At 41.6% G+C, this 18,512-nt stretch overlaps 4 protein-coding genes and 1 long non-coding RNA gene across 9 annotated transcripts; 4 read left to right on the forward strand and 1 right to left on the reverse strand.

The window, feature by feature from the left end:
• The first annotated feature begins 291 nt into the window (after positions 1 to 291).
• Positions 292 to 5,717, forward strand: LOC144068063 (ras-related protein Rab-6A). 3 transcript variants are annotated; one of them, XM_077592269.1, is made up of 8 exons: positions 292 to 662; positions 1,503 to 1,561; positions 1,639 to 1,692; positions 2,166 to 2,271; positions 2,388 to 2,499; positions 3,097 to 3,586; positions 4,361 to 4,427; positions 4,508 to 5,717. In XM_077592269.1, the coding sequence occupies exons 1-8, from the start codon at positions 593 to 595 to the stop codon at positions 4,570 to 4,572; spliced, it is 1,023 nt and encodes a 340-aa protein (XP_077448395.1). In that variant the 5' UTR covers positions 292 to 592; the 3' UTR covers positions 4,573 to 5,717. The 3 variants fall into 3 exon arrangements, with proteins under 3 accessions (XP_077448395.1, XP_077448397.1, XP_077448396.1); XM_077592271.1 differs by having other exon boundaries at positions 293 to 662; positions 3,493 to 3,586; XM_077592270.1 differs by having other exon boundaries at positions 296 to 662; positions 3,097 to 3,190.
• A 116-nt stretch (positions 5,718 to 5,833) lies between these two features.
• dnajb13 (DnaJ heat shock protein family (Hsp40) member B13) lies at positions 5,834 to 8,228 on the forward strand. Its single transcript, XM_077592274.1, has 8 exons — positions 5,834 to 6,320; positions 6,399 to 6,502; positions 6,667 to 6,828; positions 6,909 to 7,057; positions 7,128 to 7,241; positions 7,411 to 7,524; positions 7,591 to 7,667; positions 7,753 to 8,228. The coding sequence occupies exons 1-8, from the start codon at positions 6,253 to 6,255 to the stop codon at positions 7,910 to 7,912; spliced, it is 948 nt and encodes a 315-aa protein (XP_077448400.1). The 5' UTR covers positions 5,834 to 6,252; the 3' UTR covers positions 7,913 to 8,228.
• A 111-nt stretch (positions 8,229 to 8,339) lies between these two features.
• LOC144068074 (dicarboxylate carrier UCP2-like) lies at positions 8,340 to 12,566 on the reverse strand. Of its 3 annotated transcripts, none has more exons than XM_077592306.1 (7): positions 12,458 to 12,566; positions 10,639 to 10,772; positions 9,839 to 10,046; positions 9,574 to 9,771; positions 9,414 to 9,515; positions 8,787 to 8,967; positions 8,340 to 8,709 (listed from the first exon to the last, which is right to left on the reverse strand). In XM_077592306.1, exons 2-7 carry the CDS (start codon positions 10,762 to 10,764, stop codon positions 8,604 to 8,606), a joined length of 921 nt encoding a protein of 306 aa, XP_077448432.1. In that variant the 5' UTR covers positions 10,765 to 10,772; positions 12,458 to 12,566; the 3' UTR covers positions 8,340 to 8,603. The 3 variants fall into 3 exon arrangements, with proteins under 3 accessions (XP_077448432.1, XP_077448430.1, XP_077448431.1); XM_077592304.1 differs by lacking the exon at positions 12,458 to 12,566 and adding an exon at positions 11,574 to 11,698; XM_077592305.1 differs by lacking the exon at positions 12,458 to 12,566 and adding an exon at positions 11,363 to 11,473.
• LOC144068076 (uncharacterized) lies at positions 8,378 to 12,751 on the forward strand. Its single transcript, XR_013298103.1, has 3 exons — positions 8,378 to 8,774; positions 10,581 to 10,672; positions 12,311 to 12,751. It is a non-coding gene; the product is annotated as an uncharacterized LOC144068076 (long non-coding RNA).
• Positions 12,752 to 13,198: 447 nt separating this feature from the next.
• ppme1 (protein phosphatase methylesterase 1) lies at positions 13,199 to 17,281 on the forward strand. Its single transcript, XM_077592303.1, has 14 exons — positions 13,199 to 13,474; positions 13,849 to 13,940; positions 14,071 to 14,165; positions 14,266 to 14,323; positions 15,132 to 15,183; positions 15,303 to 15,457; positions 15,533 to 15,623; positions 15,703 to 15,768; positions 15,847 to 15,988; positions 16,054 to 16,183; positions 16,268 to 16,312; positions 16,379 to 16,443; positions 16,524 to 16,591; positions 16,716 to 17,281. The coding sequence occupies exons 1-14, from the start codon at positions 13,389 to 13,391 to the stop codon at positions 16,717 to 16,719; spliced, it is 1,149 nt and encodes a 382-aa protein (XP_077448429.1). The 5' UTR covers positions 13,199 to 13,388; the 3' UTR covers positions 16,720 to 17,281.
• The last annotated feature ends 1,231 nt before the right edge of the window (positions 17,282 to 18,512 follow it).

Genomic DNA, 18,512 nt, shown 5'->3' on the forward strand with positions numbered 1-18,512 from the left:
CTTTAAATCTCACCATTGTTTGCACATCAGTGTCGATTGGTAACGGGGATCATATTAGAATATACAAAAAAAAATGAAAAAAGGTGTACCGATATTGAACACTACAGTAAAAAAATATACACACATTTTACATACACAATATTTTATATTTCTTTTTCCCTAAACATATTATTGATACTGACTTCTTTTTTTATCATTTGTAGCGTGATTTTCCCCCACCTTTATAAAACAACAATGTAGGTACCATTTGTGCGATATGTTTGCTACCAGCAGAGGGCCGTACTATAATTTGTGTGTGACGTTTTTCACACGAAGAAGAAGAGCGTCCCAAAGTGGCAACTAGCCAGTAGACATGTCACACAAGTAATGTAACTGTAATGCTAACTTGGCGTCAGCTGGGCAGTGACTCGTCGAAAAAGTGTTTTGAAATCCGAAAGGGACATTTTTACAACTGAAAACTCTAACAAGTTAGCCAGTCAGACTAGTCGGCTCGACGTTACAGACTTATTCTACTCGAAAAAAGTGGTTAGCTCGCTTTGGTTGGCTAGCTGGGAAGCTCCAGAGAAGTCACGTCAGAGCTTTTCTAACAGCCATGTCTACGGCCGGGGACTTTGGAAACCCGCTAAGAAAATTTAAACTAGTCTTTCTTGGGGAACAAAGTGGTAAGTCTTGCCTTCTAGTGGCCACGAGTGCCTGCTTTCTCTAAATCGATTTTTAATAAACCCATTTAGGTCAGATGCTAAGCACTTGGGTGGGTTGTGGCTTTGCTACCTTAATCGCTCGTCGTGGCGAGTTCACATTAGCCACGTAATGCATTTTTCTTCTTCTTAGCTAAATCCAGAAAAGTCTTTTTTAAGCAGTCGAGACGTCTATTTAGTACAATTGTACATTAATAAATCCGAGCAGTCATTGTACTTTGAATTCATTGATAATAACATAGACAGATTGTTATTGTATGAAAACCTGGCCGGTGACATTCCTACATTCGTCTTTTCACGCTCACTCCCAATTGTAGTAAAAATGAATCAATGGAAGAGGGAAAATGCTCTTGTAACAATGTTAAAATAAAGAGTTGTCAACAGAGAACGTTTTAATGGCACGCCGGCAAGTGTCTGTTACTTCAAGCCAATACATTATTAAATATTAATATCGTGCTTGAAGCCTGCATGCTTCATCTGCGTCACCGTTATTGACATTCAATGGATTGCAGTGCTTGTTTCAAACCATATATTCATCTGTCAATGTTGGATTGACCTCAATACTTTTAACTGGTTCGGGTCATTTCCCCCCTTAAATTCCTTAGTGAAGATTCATTTAAAGGCGTGTAATAATTGACTTTTGCTCAATGGACTGTAAACAGCCGTTCCAGAGTGTCGTCTCACAGTCCACACTAGCAAGACAAAGAAGATAAATGAATAAAGCCAAATTGTTCATTTTTAAGAAGGGCAAACCGTGATTTTCAATTTCCAAATGGAGTCAAAATGTCTGTGTTTTGTTTTCAGTGGGGAAGACCTCGCTGATCACCAGGTTCATGTACGACAGCTTCGACAATACTTACCAAGTGAGCCCCAAAGCCGCAATCAAATGTTGACGTGCTTCATATTTCATATTCGTTATTAACAATATACCATGTTACAGGCCACAATAGGAATTGATTTCCTGTCAAAAACCATGTACCTTGAGGACAGAACAGTAAGTTTTATTTTTCTGATTTTAATTATTGTTCTTTTGTCAGTTTTTATTGTTTTGTCAAAAGAGGATTTTGACTAGACCCGTTCCCTTAAAAAAAAAAAACATTTGCTGGGTAATATATTGTCTCACAATTTATTGACAATATCTGATATTGTAAAAACAAATATGCAGTGACAATATATCCCAACAATGGGTTTAGTTTTAAATACAAATGATAACAAAATAAGGTAAATAAAATATAAATTTTAAAAAAGACCCTCTTAAATCAAACAAATTTCCATTTACCATTTTAATTAGACCATTTTACAGTCAGCAATGTCTGACTATCAAAATAATTGTTGATTAATTATGGCAGTCACCATTTCTCCAACTTTTATTTTCATGATGCCACCCCATTGGACCTAATGCTTGAATTTATTATTATTATTATTTTGGACTTTGTTTGTTTTTTTATTTGCACGTCCTGCCCTTAGATCAGATTGCAGTTGTGGGACACGGCAGGCCAGGAGCGATTTCGCAGCCTCATCCCAAGTTACATCAGAGACTCTGCCGCCGCCGTGGTGGTGTACGACATCACAAGTACGTGGCGACTCCTTTCCGACACATTTCTAAAAAAAAATGTTTCATCCTCTATTAGCCACAATTGTTCCACCCCACCAGCCGAATCCGCTCCGTTGAACATTTCTCTTTGACAGACGTCAACTCCTTCCAGCAAACCACCAAATGGATCGACGACGTCAGAACGGAGCGAGGAAGTGACGTCATCATCATGTTGGTGGGAAACAAGACGGACCTGGCGGACAAAAGGTAATCTCGTTCCCAGGAGGCGGCGGGCACGCTACGAAGCCATGGATTGTCATTGCCGCAATGCTAATACCGAGTGCTCCCCAGTTTCCCGCTGCAGCAAATCAATTTGTTTCTTCCGCATTTGGACGTCAGTGCTGCGTTTGAAAGTTTCTCCCATGCTTTCATTTACTTTAAATTCTCAAGGTTTGCGACGGGGTTGCCCACAATGATTATTTTGATAGTCGATTAATCCCTTGTTATTTTTTAGTTTAGCTCGAATGACAAAAACTTTATTGATATTGTAAAAAAAACGAAATACACGTTGGAAGATGATAATAAATGTCATAGTTTTCCAAAGCAAAAAGTCTCATTTTAAATTAGGGCGAAAAATCTTCTGCTTGTTTTGAGGGCAGAATGCTATTTATTCTAATTTCCCTCAAAATTAATACCAATTTAACTAATGCAAGGATACATTCAAATGTGTTATTTTTAGATACATAAAAAGAGGATAGTTTGTTGTATGTTTTCTTTTGTTTTTAACCTTTTTCTATACTTCATTTTCGATTTAAGAGGCCTTTGTGGTGTGATGTCCAACGTTAATCCCTTTATCTATCACAGGCAAGTATCTATTGAGGAGGGAGAGCGGAAAGCCAAAGAACTAAATGTAATGTTTATTGAGACTAGCGCGAAAGCCGGCTACAACGTGAAGCAGGTAAGATCCAGAGCGAGCGTCGTGCTCAGTCGCCTCGCCACCGATGCTGCCACCTTGGCCACCGAAGAACGCCTCCAAAAGTCACCCCCCCAGCAGCCCAATTTTAGCCTGTGCCAATTCATATTCATTGGATTCTTTCTGTTCTGTTCTCAGTTTTGCGCTTGGAAAAAAGGTGGCAGCGGGAGCAGGGATGAGCACGACTCTTTTGGTTATAAAACGTTGAATGTGTTCTTTTTGCCCCCGTCCCCATGTCCCCATGTCCCCGTCGGCTGTTTGCGTCCGTACGCCGTGATTGGTCACAGACAGATTACCGCAGAGGAGGGAGAGCAGAGAGCAAAAGAGATGAATGTTCTATTTATTGAAACAAGCGCAAAGACAGGCTACAATGTCAAACAGGTAGACATTGGGGTGCGTTTGTGTGCTTTCATCCCATCCGTCCGTCCCTTTTTATTGGCTTGACGTGATTGACTCGCTCGCGCATGCTTCAAAATGAAAAAGACTGGCCGTTTTTACTGACCCTCTTTTGACGACAACCATTTTGTGATACTCGTAAGCGAAACCATTGCGGCCAGCGGCACTGAAACGTGAGCGTGTACTCGCCGTTAAAACACATATTATTCGAAATACTATGCAAATATCTGTTTGGCATGAGTAAATCTCAAAAGATGGGTCAGAGTTAACAAGGTAGGAGTATTAGGGGAACGCTGAAAGTAGCCCAATATCACGGACTTTTTGGAAAATAAGCCTGATTTTTACCTTCAAACGAGTCATAGATTACATTTTTACAAACATTAGAACACTATTGTGTCAATGTTACTTCTCCCTTTGAGAAATGTGACTCGATTCTTGTAAAAAGAGTACAATTTCCCACCAGTTTTCCCAAAGTATTCTCCTACACTTTGTTTCGAATGTGCCTCCAATACTCCCTAGCAACATTCCACTTCATGAGATTATGATTTATTTGTCGCACGTTGTGACTCATAGCACATACTGCACTTTATTTTTATTTTTTTTTACATTATCAGTCACTTGACGTAATTCTCTCAGCGCGCTCCATGGAAACACTCCGATTAATCATGCCCAGTCACGTTATTGATTTTCATGAGCGTTCACGCTTTGCTGGAAGTCGCCATCTTAAAATAACAGCCTTCCTTTTTTTGCCTTCCGAAGCTCTTCCGTCGCGTGGCGGCCGCCCTCCCCGGCATGGATACCACACAAGACAAAAACAGAGAGGACAGTATCCTTTTCCCAATTGTCGAACAAAAATAATAATAATAAGCTTCATATGTGATATTCCCTAACTGTGGCGCCCTACAGTGATTGACATTAAACTGGAGAAGCCACCAGAGCAGCCCGCCAGTGAAAGCGGCTGCGCCTGCTAGTTTTATACTGGGAAATGGTCTTACTGGGTTTAAATGTCTCTCTCTATCCGTGCCCTTCACTACATCCGCCTCACACTCCTCAACCCCAAGGAGAACGAACGGAGACCACTCGTCCGGTGGCCATTAACGTCTCCCATCGATTTTTTTTTTTTGCACTGCGCCGCTTGGCACAAACACGGAAACGCTATTCACAGCCCCGGTTAAGGCAAGTCCTTGTGACGACACAAGCAGAAACAGATAAAACGACACTACTTCATGTGACTTTTTTGCAACCAAATGTCAATTGGAGACAGCGTCTCAAATAAATAAATAGCGTCAAAGTAACATTATCGAGACTTTGCCAGGCTTCTTCCATAATTTGTTACTGGCAAACTACTCTTGCGCAAGCATGGTTGCATGACGGTGACCCCAAAAACAGGCGTGACATGTCAAAGCGACCTTTCCAAGCAAGGTCGGCCGACCCCTGATATTTCCCTGTGTGGTGAAAATCACCACATGGACAAAAAACACTTTTCCACCTCATCGTCATCCTTCCACATGGTTCTTGTTTGAATTTTCACATTTTTTCAAGCATGTTTATTTTTTTTAACCCTTTTTATTGGGATCTTTTTTCATTGTCAGAATATCAAATAGCTGTTTGTTCGATGGTAGTGTTTGATCAAGATTTTTTTCATAAAGCTCGGTTTAAAATGGAGATGGTGTGTGTTTGGAAATAAAACAAGGGCTTTTCTTAATAGCCCTGTAAACTGATCGGCTGCCATTGACAGCGATAGACTTTGGAGTTGGACATCTATTGTTCTTTTCCATTTATTGTTGCTTGTTTTTATTTTGGTATTGATTTTTTTGTTAGTGATTTACCTGCAATTGTCTTAAATCCACATCGACTTGTTTTATTTATTTTACATCCTACTTTTGTGGATTTTTTTTCATTCTTGATTTCTAACATTCATATCTGGATGACCGTAGGTAAAGACATCTCGTTATGCACGTCTATTTACTTCTTCTAAAAATGTTATTTAATTATGTACTTTCCACTGCAATTTGAATTCTGTCAATATTTAGAGAAAGTTCTATACAATAATTTCTGCCTGAAATTGGTTTAATGGGGCGGGGGACAATAAAATCAACTTGTTACTGCTGCTGCATTTCAGTCTTTTAATGCAATTATTTTGTCGTTTTAAATATTTATATATTTTCCATTATTTTCGCCATATTTGTTTTTTGTAGGATTAAGTACTATAACATTTTTTACAGTCTCTTCGGGTCGGGGTTTGTGGACGGTCCCTAAACTTGTCGAGCATCTCTTCGTTTCGACTCTTTGTGGACGCTCCCTAAAGTAGTCAGTTGCCCATAGCGTTTGCTGTAAACAATTTCTATTCTGTGGACATTTTTCTTGGTTAAACCCGATTTGAAACGTCAGGTGGATAGTGAGTTTAACGTTGCTTTTTAATGCATCACGTGACTTTTACGAGTACAATAATACTTCGTCATTTTTGTCGTTTTCTTTGACTCGTTGGCTGTTTGGACGACTCCAAACGGGATTAGTACCGTTTTTAAATTCAACCTTGTCACGAAAATGTCGTGGCGTGGGTTAATAAACGGTAATATCTGACCAGGCCAGGTCTTTTAGCTCATTTGGAAATTTATATTGCAAAAAAAAAATAGCGATCAAACTTTGCAATGTGCAGCGAATACTACGACAAACTTGAGATCAACAGGAATGCCACCGACGCGGACGTCAAAAAGGCGTAAGTCGACCTAACGACACTTCCGTAACACTGCAAAATATTCGTCATTTTTTTTAAATGGGTTGCCTCTCTTTGCAGATATCGGCGTCTGGCGCTCAAGTTTCATCCGAGCAGCAACAAAGAGCCCGAAAGTGCGGAGAAATTTTACCAACTGGGAGAAGCCTACGATGTTTTGAGTGACCGTAAGCACACAACACAATCAAAATACCCCCCTAACATTTAGTATTATTTTTTTATCAATAAAGCAGCTGTCTCGTTTTTGACAACAGCTGACTTGGATTTTGTGCAAAATCTAACTTTAAAAATAGGACTGATGGCCCTGAACATGTGTGCGATGTTGTGACAGCTCGAAAAAAGGCCACTTATGACAAATTTGGAGTGGAAGGCCTGAAAGGCGGAATTCCTTACGAGTTTGGCAGCGGCGGCGCTTGGTCTTCCAAATATGTCTACCACGGCAATCCAGACAAAACCTTCCGGCAGTTCTTCGGCAGCGACAACCCATTTGCAGGTGCCTCCCAAACGCTTCCCCCTCAATGGCATCGGCTACCATTAATTTTTTGTCTGAACTCTGACCTTTTATCTCATCAGACTTCTACACGCACGACATCCCGCTCCTTTTGGGTGGCCTGCTCCCAGAAGAGGTGAAAACGCAAGATCCCCCCATCGAGAGAGATCTTCATCTGTCCCTGGACGACCTCTTCCACGGTTGCACCAAAAAGATTAAAATATCTCGGAGGGTCCGTCGATCGATTTCGGTCGCGAACGAGCGGACGTACGGACGCATACTGACGTGGTTCAACTTTGCAGGTTATGAACGATGACGGCTACACGTCAGGTATCAAGGATAAAATTCTCTCCATTGACGTCAAACCGGGATGGAAAGAAGGCACCAAGGTTCTTTTCTCCAAAGAAGGGGACCAGGTAAAATATTCATTTTAATAACTATACCACAGCGGCAACTGAGTAGTATTCCTATTATGTTAAATACGCTGATTCATGTTCCGTTGCATGTTTTTGTAGCGTAGAAAGAGGCTGGAGGAAATAGAGAAACTGGATTTCTGTGAAAGGATCTTGATTTTGTGATCCTCAGGGCCCAAACAAGATCCCCGCCGATATCGTCTTCATCGTGCGACAGAAGACGCACCCTCAATTCAAAAGACAAAACAATGACTTGATCTTCAAGGCTCAAATTTCACTAGCAATGGTGAGTAAAAAACAAACAAAAAATGGACTCAAGCAGTAACTTTTTTTGTTTTGTTTTTCATTACAGGCTTTGACGGGGTGTTCTGTCAATGTGGAAACACTAGATGGCAGGTTACTCAACGTTCCCATCAATGACATTGTGCAGTAAGTGTATTCTTCTCTCTTCGGTGTTCTAAAAAGACAAATTCAATGCAAATTAGGCAGTGATTCCTTCTTGTTCTCTCTGCAGCTTCACTTACCAAAAAGTGGTGACTGGAGAGGGAATGCCACTCTCCCACAATCCCTCACAGCGAGGAAACCTTATTCTGATTTTTGGCATCCAGTTCCCCGAGAGGCTCTCCCCAGATAGGAAAGACCTCATCAAGCAGGCCTTACTTTTTAAAAATTGATCACTCCCCCCCGTCCCCTCTTTTTCGATTTTTTGGCCGGCGCAGAACAGGAAAGATAAATGTAAGGTCTTTTTGCTTAACATAAATGCGGCTGAGTCATGCTAAAAAAACACCAGCACGCTTTGCACTGCACATAAAATGAGGTCCAGACCGCTTCAACATCAAGACATTGATCGAATATTACATGTCAAAGCAAACATGCACATAAAAAAACAGGCATTTGCAAAAATGTTTCTTTATTTGTGTCTTGTTACCCTTTTAAAATTCGACCATCAGCAAATCATTTCACAAAGTCAATGTCTGATAATTAGTCCGGACCGCAACACCATAGACTTATAATTCATTTTTTTTGGCATACGACTCAGTCTACTTATTGTATACGACCTCCATAATATGACAATATAACATGAAAAGCAACGGCAGAGATTCATTTTGTAAACATCACATCATTCTTTAAGGGGGACACCAAATTTCGGTCCGCTTATTTTTACATCTAAGTGCTCAATGGCCTCGTGGAATTCCGGAAGGAGTGTCACACGCACTACGGGAAGACGTGCAAAAGGTTGGACTTCCTGTTGCTTGCGCAAAGTCTTAACTCTCATCGACCTGAGCTTGGCCCTCAAAATTTAAAGTGCTCTTTTGGAGCCTCTTATGTCAACTGACAAGCAGTCAAGGTGGCTTCTTTGTGGCTTCAAAATGGCGACTCCCAGTATTGCGTCACCCCTCGTTTGATTTGTTCGTACGTGACAAACATGACGATGTTCCAGGAGCCCAGTCGCAGGAAAGACGGCATAAACCTGAAGGAAGAACGGCGAAAGTTGACTGCTGACGCCGTGCCAAGAACCGGAAGAACACCCTCCAGGTATGCGTTTACCCTTTATAAAATGCCGCGGGTCCTTCATTCTTCATCATGGCGAGCGCGCAGTTGATGGCGCCGCTGTATTGGTTGGCGCCCGAATTCATGAAGCGGGTTTTCACCACGTCTACGGGCGACGCCACCACCGTGGTGCAAAAGCCTGCGCCAAAGGCGGCCGTGAAATGACACGGCAGGTTATCTGTTAAATTTAAAAAAATCGTAAGCAAGTCATCGGAAAATAGCAACACAGATGGAATGTACGGAAAATGAAAGGTACTAGGACCCCATTTTGGGCACACGTTTACACCCCAAAAATGACAAGAATCTATAAGAAATTTGGTCCTAATTAGTCTTGGTTCTACCCACAAAAAATCTCCCATTAGAAAGCGAGACAGTCAGTTCGGCTTGTGATGTCACAGTGTAAAAAACAACAACCAAAAACAAGATTTAATTGCTAAGTTCGCTTTTTCATTTTCATGATTTGACATGTTCACCTATTCATAGCATATTTAACTTCCATCCCCAATCGACCCAAAAACATTACTTTTCAAAATGGCCGACTGGGGCCTAAACCTATTGCTAGTTTTAATCATTGGCCATCGTTGACGATTTAACAGCGACGCCAAAACACAAAGGTCAACTCACCCGACATGAGGTCATATTTCAAGATGACCTCCTTAAAGATGTCATAGGTGACCAACTCTGCACAGTTGACAATGGCGTTCCGGGTAATGTTGGGCATGCACCCTGTAACAAAGCAGAGTTACCATCGGAAGCAGAGTTTGAACACGAGAAAAAGAAGTACCTTTCCAAAGGCCTCGCACGCCCTCGTTCCTGGCGATGGTCCTGTAGGCGTCTAGAGTGCCGTTGTATCTCCTGGCGCCGTCGGGCAGGCGCGCCTGCGCTTGAAAGCGCACCTTCACCACGTCGGTGGGTTGGGCGAAAGCCACGGCCATGGCGCCCGTGGTGCATCCCGCCATGAGCCTGGTGACGATTCCCGAACCTGCGCCAACCGGCCGGCCGCTCTGGTCAGGCCGCTTAAGTCGACGACAAAACGCGGGCGTACTCACTTTCTGTGCCCCGAGTGTAGAATTGCTTCATGGAGTCGTAAAGGCCGATCCGAACGGAGGCGAAGCTCATCTGCCTCTGCAGTCCCGCCACCAGTCCGTTGTAAAGGCTCATGGGACCTTCGGTGCGCACCATGGTGCTGATGGTGCCAAACACCCCACGGTATCGTCTCGGGTCGCCGCCCGCCGCCTTTTCAACTTCGCCTTGAACCTGAAGATGAGTGCGCCGGAGACATTTTTAGCGGGATGACGCTGGCGTCAAAATTTGGGAGGTTCGGCTTTCACGTTTGGCCCGTGGCTTTTTCCGCGGGGTGTTTGGATGCTTTTGCCGTTATATCTGTCTCACTCATTGATTTTTTTTCATTTGTTTGCATTGGGTAATGCAGTAACTGGTCTTCATTGGCAGGGGAATGTTAATTGGGATATTCACCTTTTTAACTAGAACAATTATCACTAATTGTTTTTTTTTAACTTTAATGAACAAGAAGGAAAACACTGTAAATTGTCTATTATTTTGTCCTCAATGAAAGCACATTTTGGTAAAAAGAAATCAAAATTCTTTGGAATACTAATCCTCAGTTAACTAAAATTGATAGTTCCTACTTTTTTGGTTTCAAAGCACAATTCCAACCCCGCCCCCAAAAATGACCGCTAAATAGCAAGATTTCTCTATTATAAGCCAATTTTGTTTGTACCTGACGTGAGCAAAAATGTCATTTGATCTGACTTGAATTTCCTTTCCAAGGTTGGCCTCCCAATCCAAGCGGTTCCCCTTATCGTCATCACTCAAGACGTCATCCCACCTGTAGTCGGACTTTGGCCGTGTCCAACGGAAAGGTGAGCAGGTCGGCAACGCAAGCCGCGGCGCCAGCGCCAAAGAACTTGACAGTTGCCGAAGGGGCCGCCTCTATGGCCTTCACCGCCCCCATTTTGCCACCTGACATGGAAAAAAAAATCTGCTCTTTGATTTGACCTTTGACCGCACACGACTCGTCAATCAAATTACAATTCAAAAAAAGAAATCCTACTGCATTTTCATTATGTCTTCACTCATCCTTGTCCTAGTAAATTGGCAATTTGTCAAAACAGCGTTAGAAGATTGTGTTTCTTAATACTACTACATATAGTACATTTCAGTTTGTGATTCATTGCTTCATATTTAAAGGAATTTTCTCTTGGCCTTAATATTTTAGTGGTGTTGTTTCTTAATATAACATTCCCACAGTTAGAAAGTACATATTTAAAACTATGTTGTGCAAAAAGGTATTTGAATTTTTACCTCAAAGAATTTCTAAACTATTCAACTATTCAAATTTGATCGTTGATTAGTTGATTAATTGATTAATCACGGCCCATCCCTAGTATCAATATGCAGATTTCGATTTTGCCATTATTATTCCAATCCCTGATCAGAAATGAACCCACTTCCCCTGTCGTTGCTTTTAATCTGATGAAAGCACAACTGTCATACAAGTATTCGACCCCTTTCAAGTGCCATGGTGGTCCGTCCATTCAGCCAGCCATTACCTTAGCAGTTTCCCAAAGAATCATCAAAGACGATGAAAAAATCCTAGCTGGCGGTTGTCCTCATCTCTCGTTTGGCTCCGGATGGCTATCTGTCTGTCTTCCGGCCAAGCTGCTGACTTTATGGACACTTATTGCACATGACCCCCCTACGCCCCCTACGGCCCCTACGCCCCCCACCGCCCAGGCTGCGTGACAATTTGTACCCACCCACCTGCTTTTGGAGCGTTTGGTGTTTACCAGACGCCGGCATCCGGACACCCGAGCTCTTGTTGATCGCCACCTTGTAACGTCACCGCCTGCCGCTTTGAAAATGTGGCATTGTCACGCTTGTTGTCGGAGCGCTTATGTAATAAGCCTGACATAGATTTGGATCTTCACACTATACTGTGATATCCTATGAAAGAGCTCTCGGAACATGCAGTGCTTGGCTTGCAACCAATCAGAACGGAGAGAAGAGTTTGGAGTTTGCTTAGAGATGGCTCATTAACTCACCCGTTCTGTGGTTTTAATGGAAATGTTGGTTTACTAACGCATCGTCTTTGAATGGCGCTGAAACTTGATTTCTTCAAGTATTTTAACTTCAAAGCGATACATAAATCACATTATTTTTTATATTATGCCAAAATAGTCCATTTACTTTTGTTTTTAAGTTAAGGTTCTTTCTGCTCAGCATGTTTCCGAATGTCAAATGTAAGTAATCAGCTTTCAATCAAAGGCTAACAACAGAAATGAGAAGGTAGAAGGTAAGAAGGTTTGTTTTTTACCCAGAAAATATGAAAGAGTACACTTTTGAGTCACCAATGTTTCTGAACGATGAATCAACTTTCCAAATAGTATCGTTTATGTGATAGAATTGCTTCTTCCTCTAACTGGATGGAGTTATGGCTTAACATTTACAAAACATTCCTGCATAAAAGTTCCTTTTTTTTGTTTTTTTACCAATCGCAGATGTCCAACATCTACAGCACCCACCCAGGCAGCTTGCTGGAAACGGCCCCTAACAAGGAGCGTGCTCAAGTTGGCATACGCTTTAAAATACCACGAAAACAGAACGGCTCGCCACTTTTGCCCCAGTAAAAGTTATCTAACACGAACCCCTTGGCTTCGGCGGCGATCTACGAGGACTCTGGCAGATCGGGGACAGCTGTAAACACCTCCTGGCTGTTCCAGCTACAACGTGATTGAGGTGACCTGCAAACTGAAACCAAACAGGCCCGCTTGCCGCATGCGCTCTGCTGCAATTTAAATACCAGCAAGCAGCCACGAGCGCGGCAAACACAGCTTATCGGGTCCGGCCGCGCTATAAATAAGGCCCGCTGCTATTCTTAAAATCAGATGTCGCTTAATTTAAATGTGACCGGAGTGTCGTTTTGCACTTTAAAATCATAATTCCAAAGCTTCAGTAGGTACCGCACATACAAAAAAGGTTTCATTGCATGTTATGATGAAACAACAATCAATACGGATCAAAGAGAATTCTTTCATGGTATAAAAAAGTGTCTTAATGCAACTTGAAACCATATGCAAGAGTATTGATTTGAATGCTTTTGTTATTATGCAAGTATAATGTTATTGTTGTACAAATATACCAGTGTCATAGTGTAGAGTAACAGGCAAAAGTTGAAAACAATTACATTATTCTAATAGATGTGGATATAATATTGTAACAAAAGATTCCAAATTTATGCTGGCATTATATGTCAATAATATTTTTGGGAGTATGACCTAGTACTTAATCATTTTTAAATACATTACGTTTCATTTTTAAAGTACTACTACATTGCCACTTGCTTGTAGTAGACAGCAGAGGGCAACCTAACTCAGTAAATGCAAAAGTTGGAGGAGAAGAAGAAGAAGAGAATGTAGCTAATAGCAGTTAGCCCGAGACACTACAAATGTAGCGATAGTTAGCGGTTACAGCTTGTCTCTATCTGGCACTGTCTGCTGCGCAGGTGTCCAAGAAAACTCTTATGCAGCAAAAGAAGGCTCAGGTCACCATTAAGCTTCCGTGACAGCGACCAAGAACATGGAGAAACAGTTGCATTTGGACCTATTAGCTTCCAGACCTCCTATGCCGGGTGGCTTCCAGTCCGGCTCCAAAATCAAGATGGGGTGAGTAAACCACTGAGCTGCGCATTAGTGTGCTTAATTCAACATTTATTCATTTTTTTAAAGATACTTTTTTCAGGTGATATCAAAGTACAACAGCAGTGAAACCCGTTAGATTTGCCAAGCCATTAACGGTGATAAACGCCCAATTCATTTTGACAGTGAAATCGGATTAGACGCACATTACCGTAAATGTCAGCCAAAAAATATACTGAAATTTGAGCCGATCTAAGTCATAATAGACACGTAAAAAAAGAGGATAATTTAAAAGTGTAAACTGTTGATTCCAGTGGAGCTGCTTTTTTCCCCAGAAGAAAACTCATTGATTGGTTAAACTGTCTTTGCTGAAATAGTGATTTTTCTTTATTTGCATCCAGGCCTGGACGAAGGAGAGATTTCACCCCGTTGTCCTGGAGCCAGTATTTTGAAACCATGGAAGATGTCGAAGTGGAGAACGAAAACGGCAAAGACATATCTTTGACTGCTCCTATTAAAGTCCCACGTGCTACACACTGACTGACAACATTGGGGAAGTCATTTGTTATGCTTTCGGGGAAGGGGAGACAAATCCAGGTGGGGTATTTCCTTAACTACGTGGAACATTTTCCGAGTTTACTGCAGCGGTGCTCATGGTCCCGTGCTGCTCCTGCTGCATGGAGGAGGACACTCCGCTCTCTCCTGGGCCGTCTTCACTGTGAGCGTCGTCCCTTTTACCATTACCGTGTGGCCACGTAGAACGGTTACAATCCTGCCCGTTTTAACTGTACTTGAAGCTCTTTCTATTTGTTTTATAGGCCGTCATCTATAACAGGATTCACTGCCGGGTGGTGGCTTTGGACCTTCGAGCTCACGGTTAGAGATTTTGAATTTTTGCAGTTAGCGTGTTTTTAACAAGAAATGCTGATATGCAACACTATTAATTATTGAAACTTTTTTTTTTAAGTTCATAAAAATGTGAAAATCCACGCTGAAACTCGTAAACGGAAGCCAATCTTGCTACGAGGACTCTGCACCCAAGGGGGAAAAAAGTTCTAATCGGGGTGACCCTACTTTGCGATTTTTCGATTGGCGGCCATGTTTGGTCTACATCAGGGGTGTCAGACTCGGGTTGGTCGCGGGCCGCTTTAACGTCAACTTGATTTCATGTGGGCCGGACCATTTTAGATATAATATTTAGATTTTTTTTTTTATGAAAGGATTAAAAGAACTGGATTAAAAGCCCTGAATATTCAGTTTTTTATAAATCTAAAACAATGTTTATTTTAGCTTTTTTTTAAATATATTTGTAGATTTTACAAAATGATTTTTGAACTAAAAACACAGAAAAAATGGATTAAAAATGACAATTATTGATTTAAAAGGGGGAAAATCAGGAAATTGTATATACATCTATACTCTTCAATTTAATTTGATCCTAAAACAGAAAGTTGGCACTCATGATTGACTTTCCCGGGCCACACAAAATGATCCGTCGGGCCAGATTTGGCCCCTGGGCCGCCACTTTGACACATGAGGTCTACATTAACCGCGATTTTCGAGGGATTACTGTATTTCCTTAGTTCTCAAAAGTGTGAATTATTTTTGCTAGTATGTGGGAAAAAACATTATTTTAAAAACCGGGATCAACACTGTATTCATGTGCACCTCTCATTTGTTGCAGGGGATTCCATCGTGAAAAATTCAGAAGATCTGTCTGCAGACACTATGGCTAAGTAGGTTGTTGTATATTGAGGGAATAACATCACCAAAAAAATGGCATTTTTCCTTCTATTGGCTTTCAAAGTAATGTCATGTCCCTATTTTTCAACACAATCTCTTCTGTCCCCCAAAGGGATGTCGGCAAAGTGGTAGAAGCTCTTTATGGAGAAAGCCCACCGCCAATCATGCTGGTTGGCCACAGCATGGGCGGAGCCATAGCGGTCCACACCGCCGCAGCAAATCTTATACCGTCGCTGATCGGCCTCAGCGTCATCGACGTCGTCGAGGGTCGGTTGTCGGAGTCGGAATGTTTTTTTCTGGTCTCCAACGCGCGTGGTGTGCTCGAAATGGCTTTTCTTTCAGGCACGGCAATGGACGCCCTGAACAGCATGCAGAATTTCCTGAGAAGTAGGCCCAATATTTTTAAATCGCTGGAAAACGCCATCGAGTGGAGGTAAACACCAAGCCACCGTGTGAGGGAAAAAAAAAAAACCCAAAGATTACTCATTCAAATGGCTTCTTCTGCCCGTCAGCGTCAAGAGCGGCCAAATCCGAAACATCGAGTCGGCACGCGTGTCCATGGGAGGCCAAGTTAAAAAGTAGGTCCTCTTCACCACTTTTCCGGGCTAATAAATGAACGGCGTGCCCGGCGATCTTACACTTTCTGCCACTCGCAGATGTGAAGAGTCCACCAGGAGCCCGGCGGTCTCCAACAGCATTGGCGAAGGGATCATAGAAGAAGAAGAGGAGGAGGAGGAAGACGAGGAAGGAGGCCAAGAAGAGTCCAGCAAGAAAAAGCTGAAGGAAGATGACCAAGAGGTTTGTTGTCTGTCTCTCATTGGGTGGTGCAGATGCTTCTTAGATGACCATTTGCTCCACCGCAGACCAAGAAAGAGAGCATCTTCACGTGGAGAGTTGATTTGGCCAAGACGGAGAAGTACTGGGAGGGCTGGTTTAAAGGCCTCTCTGCACTTTTCCTCACCTGCGCTGTGCCAAAATTGCTCCTGCTCGCAGGTTCTAATTCTCATAGTCAAGATCTTTTTTTAGCTCTCTATGTTGACGGCAGCATTTCAGGAAAAATGGCATTTTTGTGTGCAGGAGTGGACAGGCTTGACAAAGACCTTACCATAGGACAGATGCAAGGTAGTACTGTTTTTACCATTTTTTCTTTTGCAGAATGCGTTGTATTTATCTCCTGGTTGTCCACAGGGAAGTTTCAAATGCAGGTCCTCCCTCAGTGTGGCCACGCCGTCCACGAGGACGCACCTGAAAAAGTACTTCAGCCGCCTCTGAACTTTTTGAGTGATCTTTATTTTCTCACTGTGAATTCATTCTTCTTTTGCTCGTCTTTCAGGTAGCGGATGCGCTAGCCACTTTTATGGTCCGCCACAAATTCACTGATTTTAAAGAAGGATACATGTGGTAAGAGTCTCCTCCTATTTATGCATGATTGAGTTTGAAAGTCATTTTTCTATTGATAATTGGATCAGTAACTAGGATGATGAAAATCTCAAAACGTCATTTTTTCCAAAATCTTTTTCTCCAGTTAATTTGATACGTTGCCATTGAAGAACTCTTTAAAGAAGCAACATCAATGTTCAACAGCAGACACACTTTATAGAGAAAAAACCCAAACAAAAACACCCACACATTTTTTTTCTTTAGATACTTTGCCTTATTTTATTGTAAAACATCAGAATTTGTATTGTTTCGTTTGCCTCTTTTTGTTGTTGTTTTTTTTAACGCAAGTTCCTGATATGTTTTGTTTTGAGTGGTGTTAATATGTTCTGTAATTGAGAGGGATTAGCGTAATAAAACGTAATGTGCTTTTTCATTGTGAAAAATTTAGCAATATGTTCCGTAGCAAAATCAACCAGGTTGGTTCATTAATTAACCGCCACAAAAAAAGATGATCAATCCTAATTACAAATTCTACGATGGCTGCAATCCACCAAAAAGGCAAGGACAAACATTATGAAAGTAAACATTTGATTTGTATGTTTTGAATTATAGCTGAGAGAGAGAGAGCATTGTGAACAGCTACATTTTAATGTTATATTGCACAACAACGTTAGATGTACAAATTTTGCGCTTATTGTATTTCATTAAATAAATGATTTAAACAAGTGTTGCCTTTCTTTAAACTTAGCATTAGGTTTAGGTTAAAACGACCTTCTACTTAATTCAAGTGGATTTAAAAAATGTCATGACAAAGTACATCATAAGACTAAATTTAAATTAATATCAGTTCTAAAAAAAAATTTTTTAAATCAAAGATCAATTTGATTTTGTGCGTAGTTACTTCAGTGTTTGAAAAAATAATAATAATGACCGTTGAAATATTTTTAAGTATTCAAAGTGGTGTGATTTCCATCAAAAGCACTTTTTTTTTTAAAAAAGTGCTTAAAGTAAGAAAGACTGTCATTTGTCTTTTTAATTTCCTGCTTGATAAAGGTTCAATTTGATGCTTTTTCCAGCCAGCAGGTGTCCTCCTTGTTGTAAGTTAAAATGTCTTTGTATACCAAGCGTACATAGCATCATATTTGATTCTCCCAGTCCAGATGCACACCGTGAGGCCAATTTACGAGCGCAAACACGGAGGGGGGGAGATGGCAACCAATGGAATCAAAGGCAAGGGTGCTGGACTAATTGAAGCGGTCTTTAGCAGGCCACAAGCTCGGGGGGCCTCTCAATAGCTTCTCGGCCTCTGCGAAAGAGCACTTAAAGGCTCTGAAAAACATTCCAGAGAGGGAGAAGTACCTGGTGACAGTGACACCGACACAAAGGTTGTTGTCATGATGGCAAACTGCTTCACATCACCAAGGAAATCTAGAAGGACATTTTTCCTTTTCCCTAAACCTCCCTCGCTCGCTCTTTGCGTATGGATGTTATTTCAGTAGCTGTTGGATTTTTTCAAAGGGCATCGTTGACAGCCATTATTGATGGAGAAGCCTAAACATTCTCCAAATGGTCTTTCTGGAGCCTCCCAGTCAATGTTCCCTCTAATTTTTTGTTTGTCTGGGCAGAAAGACAACCTCCCTGAGCACACTGAGTACCGGTGTGAGCAACATCATCATTGCTCGCTATGGGCACACACCAGTATCACACCTGCCATAAGCAGGTGTATGTCTACTACACAAATGATTTAGTAATAATAAAATGTAATGATTAATATCTATGAATGGGCGGCCCGGCGGATGACCTAAAAAAAAAATTAAAAAAATTGGGATTTTATTTTGTGCGCTCCATATGATTTGCTGTGCGCAGAGAAGACGAGAGTAGTGCGCAATTGCGCACGTGCGCAGCTTAGAGGGAACATTGCGAGTCCCAATTCTCTTTTTTT

Source organism: Stigmatopora argus, chromosome 22 (assembly GCF_051989625.1).
Source record: "Stigmatopora argus isolate UIUO_Sarg chromosome 22, RoL_Sarg_1.0, whole genome shotgun sequence".
Lineage (NCBI taxonomy): Eukaryota > Metazoa > Chordata > Actinopteri > Syngnathiformes > Syngnathidae > Stigmatopora > Stigmatopora argus.

Excerpts from the sequence above, each read along its gene's own strand:
- ppme1 (XM_077592303.1), top strand. The coding sequence starts at position 13,389 with ATGGAGAAACAGTTGCATTTGGACCTATTAGCTTCCAGACCTCCTATG. Across the intron at positions 13,941-14,070 it reads GGAGAACGAAAACGGCAAAG|ACATTTTCCGAGTTTACTGC; the intron begins ACATATCTTTGA and ends TAACTACGTGGA. Across the intron at positions 15,989-16,053 it reads TGAAGGAAGATGACCAAGAG|ACCAAGAAAGAGAGCATCTT; the intron begins GTTTGTTGTCTG and ends GCTCCACCGCAG.
- dnajb13 (XM_077592274.1), top strand. The coding sequence starts at position 6,253 with ATGTGCAGCGAATACTACGACAAACTTGAGATCAACAGGAATGCCACC. Across the intron at positions 6,503-6,666 it reads CTACGATGTTTTGAGTGACC|CTCGAAAAAAGGCCACTTAT; the intron begins GTAAGCACACAA and ends ATGTTGTGACAG. Across the intron at positions 7,668-7,752 it reads CCCATCAATGACATTGTGCA|CTTCACTTACCAAAAAGTGG; the intron begins GTAAGTGTATTC and ends TTCTCTCTGCAG.
- LOC144068063 (XM_077592269.1), top strand. The coding sequence starts at position 593 with ATGTCTACGGCCGGGGACTTTGGAAACCCGCTAAGAAAATTTAAACTA. Across the intron at positions 1,693-2,165 it reads TGTACCTTGAGGACAGAACA|ATCAGATTGCAGTTGTGGGA; the intron begins GTAAGTTTTATT and ends TCCTGCCCTTAG. Across the intron at positions 4,428-4,507 it reads AGACAAAAACAGAGAGGACA|TGATTGACATTAAACTGGAG; the intron begins GTATCCTTTTCC and ends GGCGCCCTACAG.
- LOC144068074 (XM_077592306.1), bottom strand. The coding sequence starts at position 10,764 with ATGGGGGCGGTGAAGGCCATAGAGGCGGCCCCTTCGGCAACTGTCAAG. Across the intron at positions 9,772-9,838 it reads CTACACTCGGGGCACAGAAA|GTTCGGGAATCGTCACCAGG; the intron begins GTGAGTACGCCC and ends CGGTTGGCGCAG. Across the intron at positions 9,516-9,573 it reads CGTGCGAGGCCTTTGGAAAG|GGTGCATGCCCAACATTACC; the intron begins GTACTTCTTTTT and ends GCTTTGTTACAG.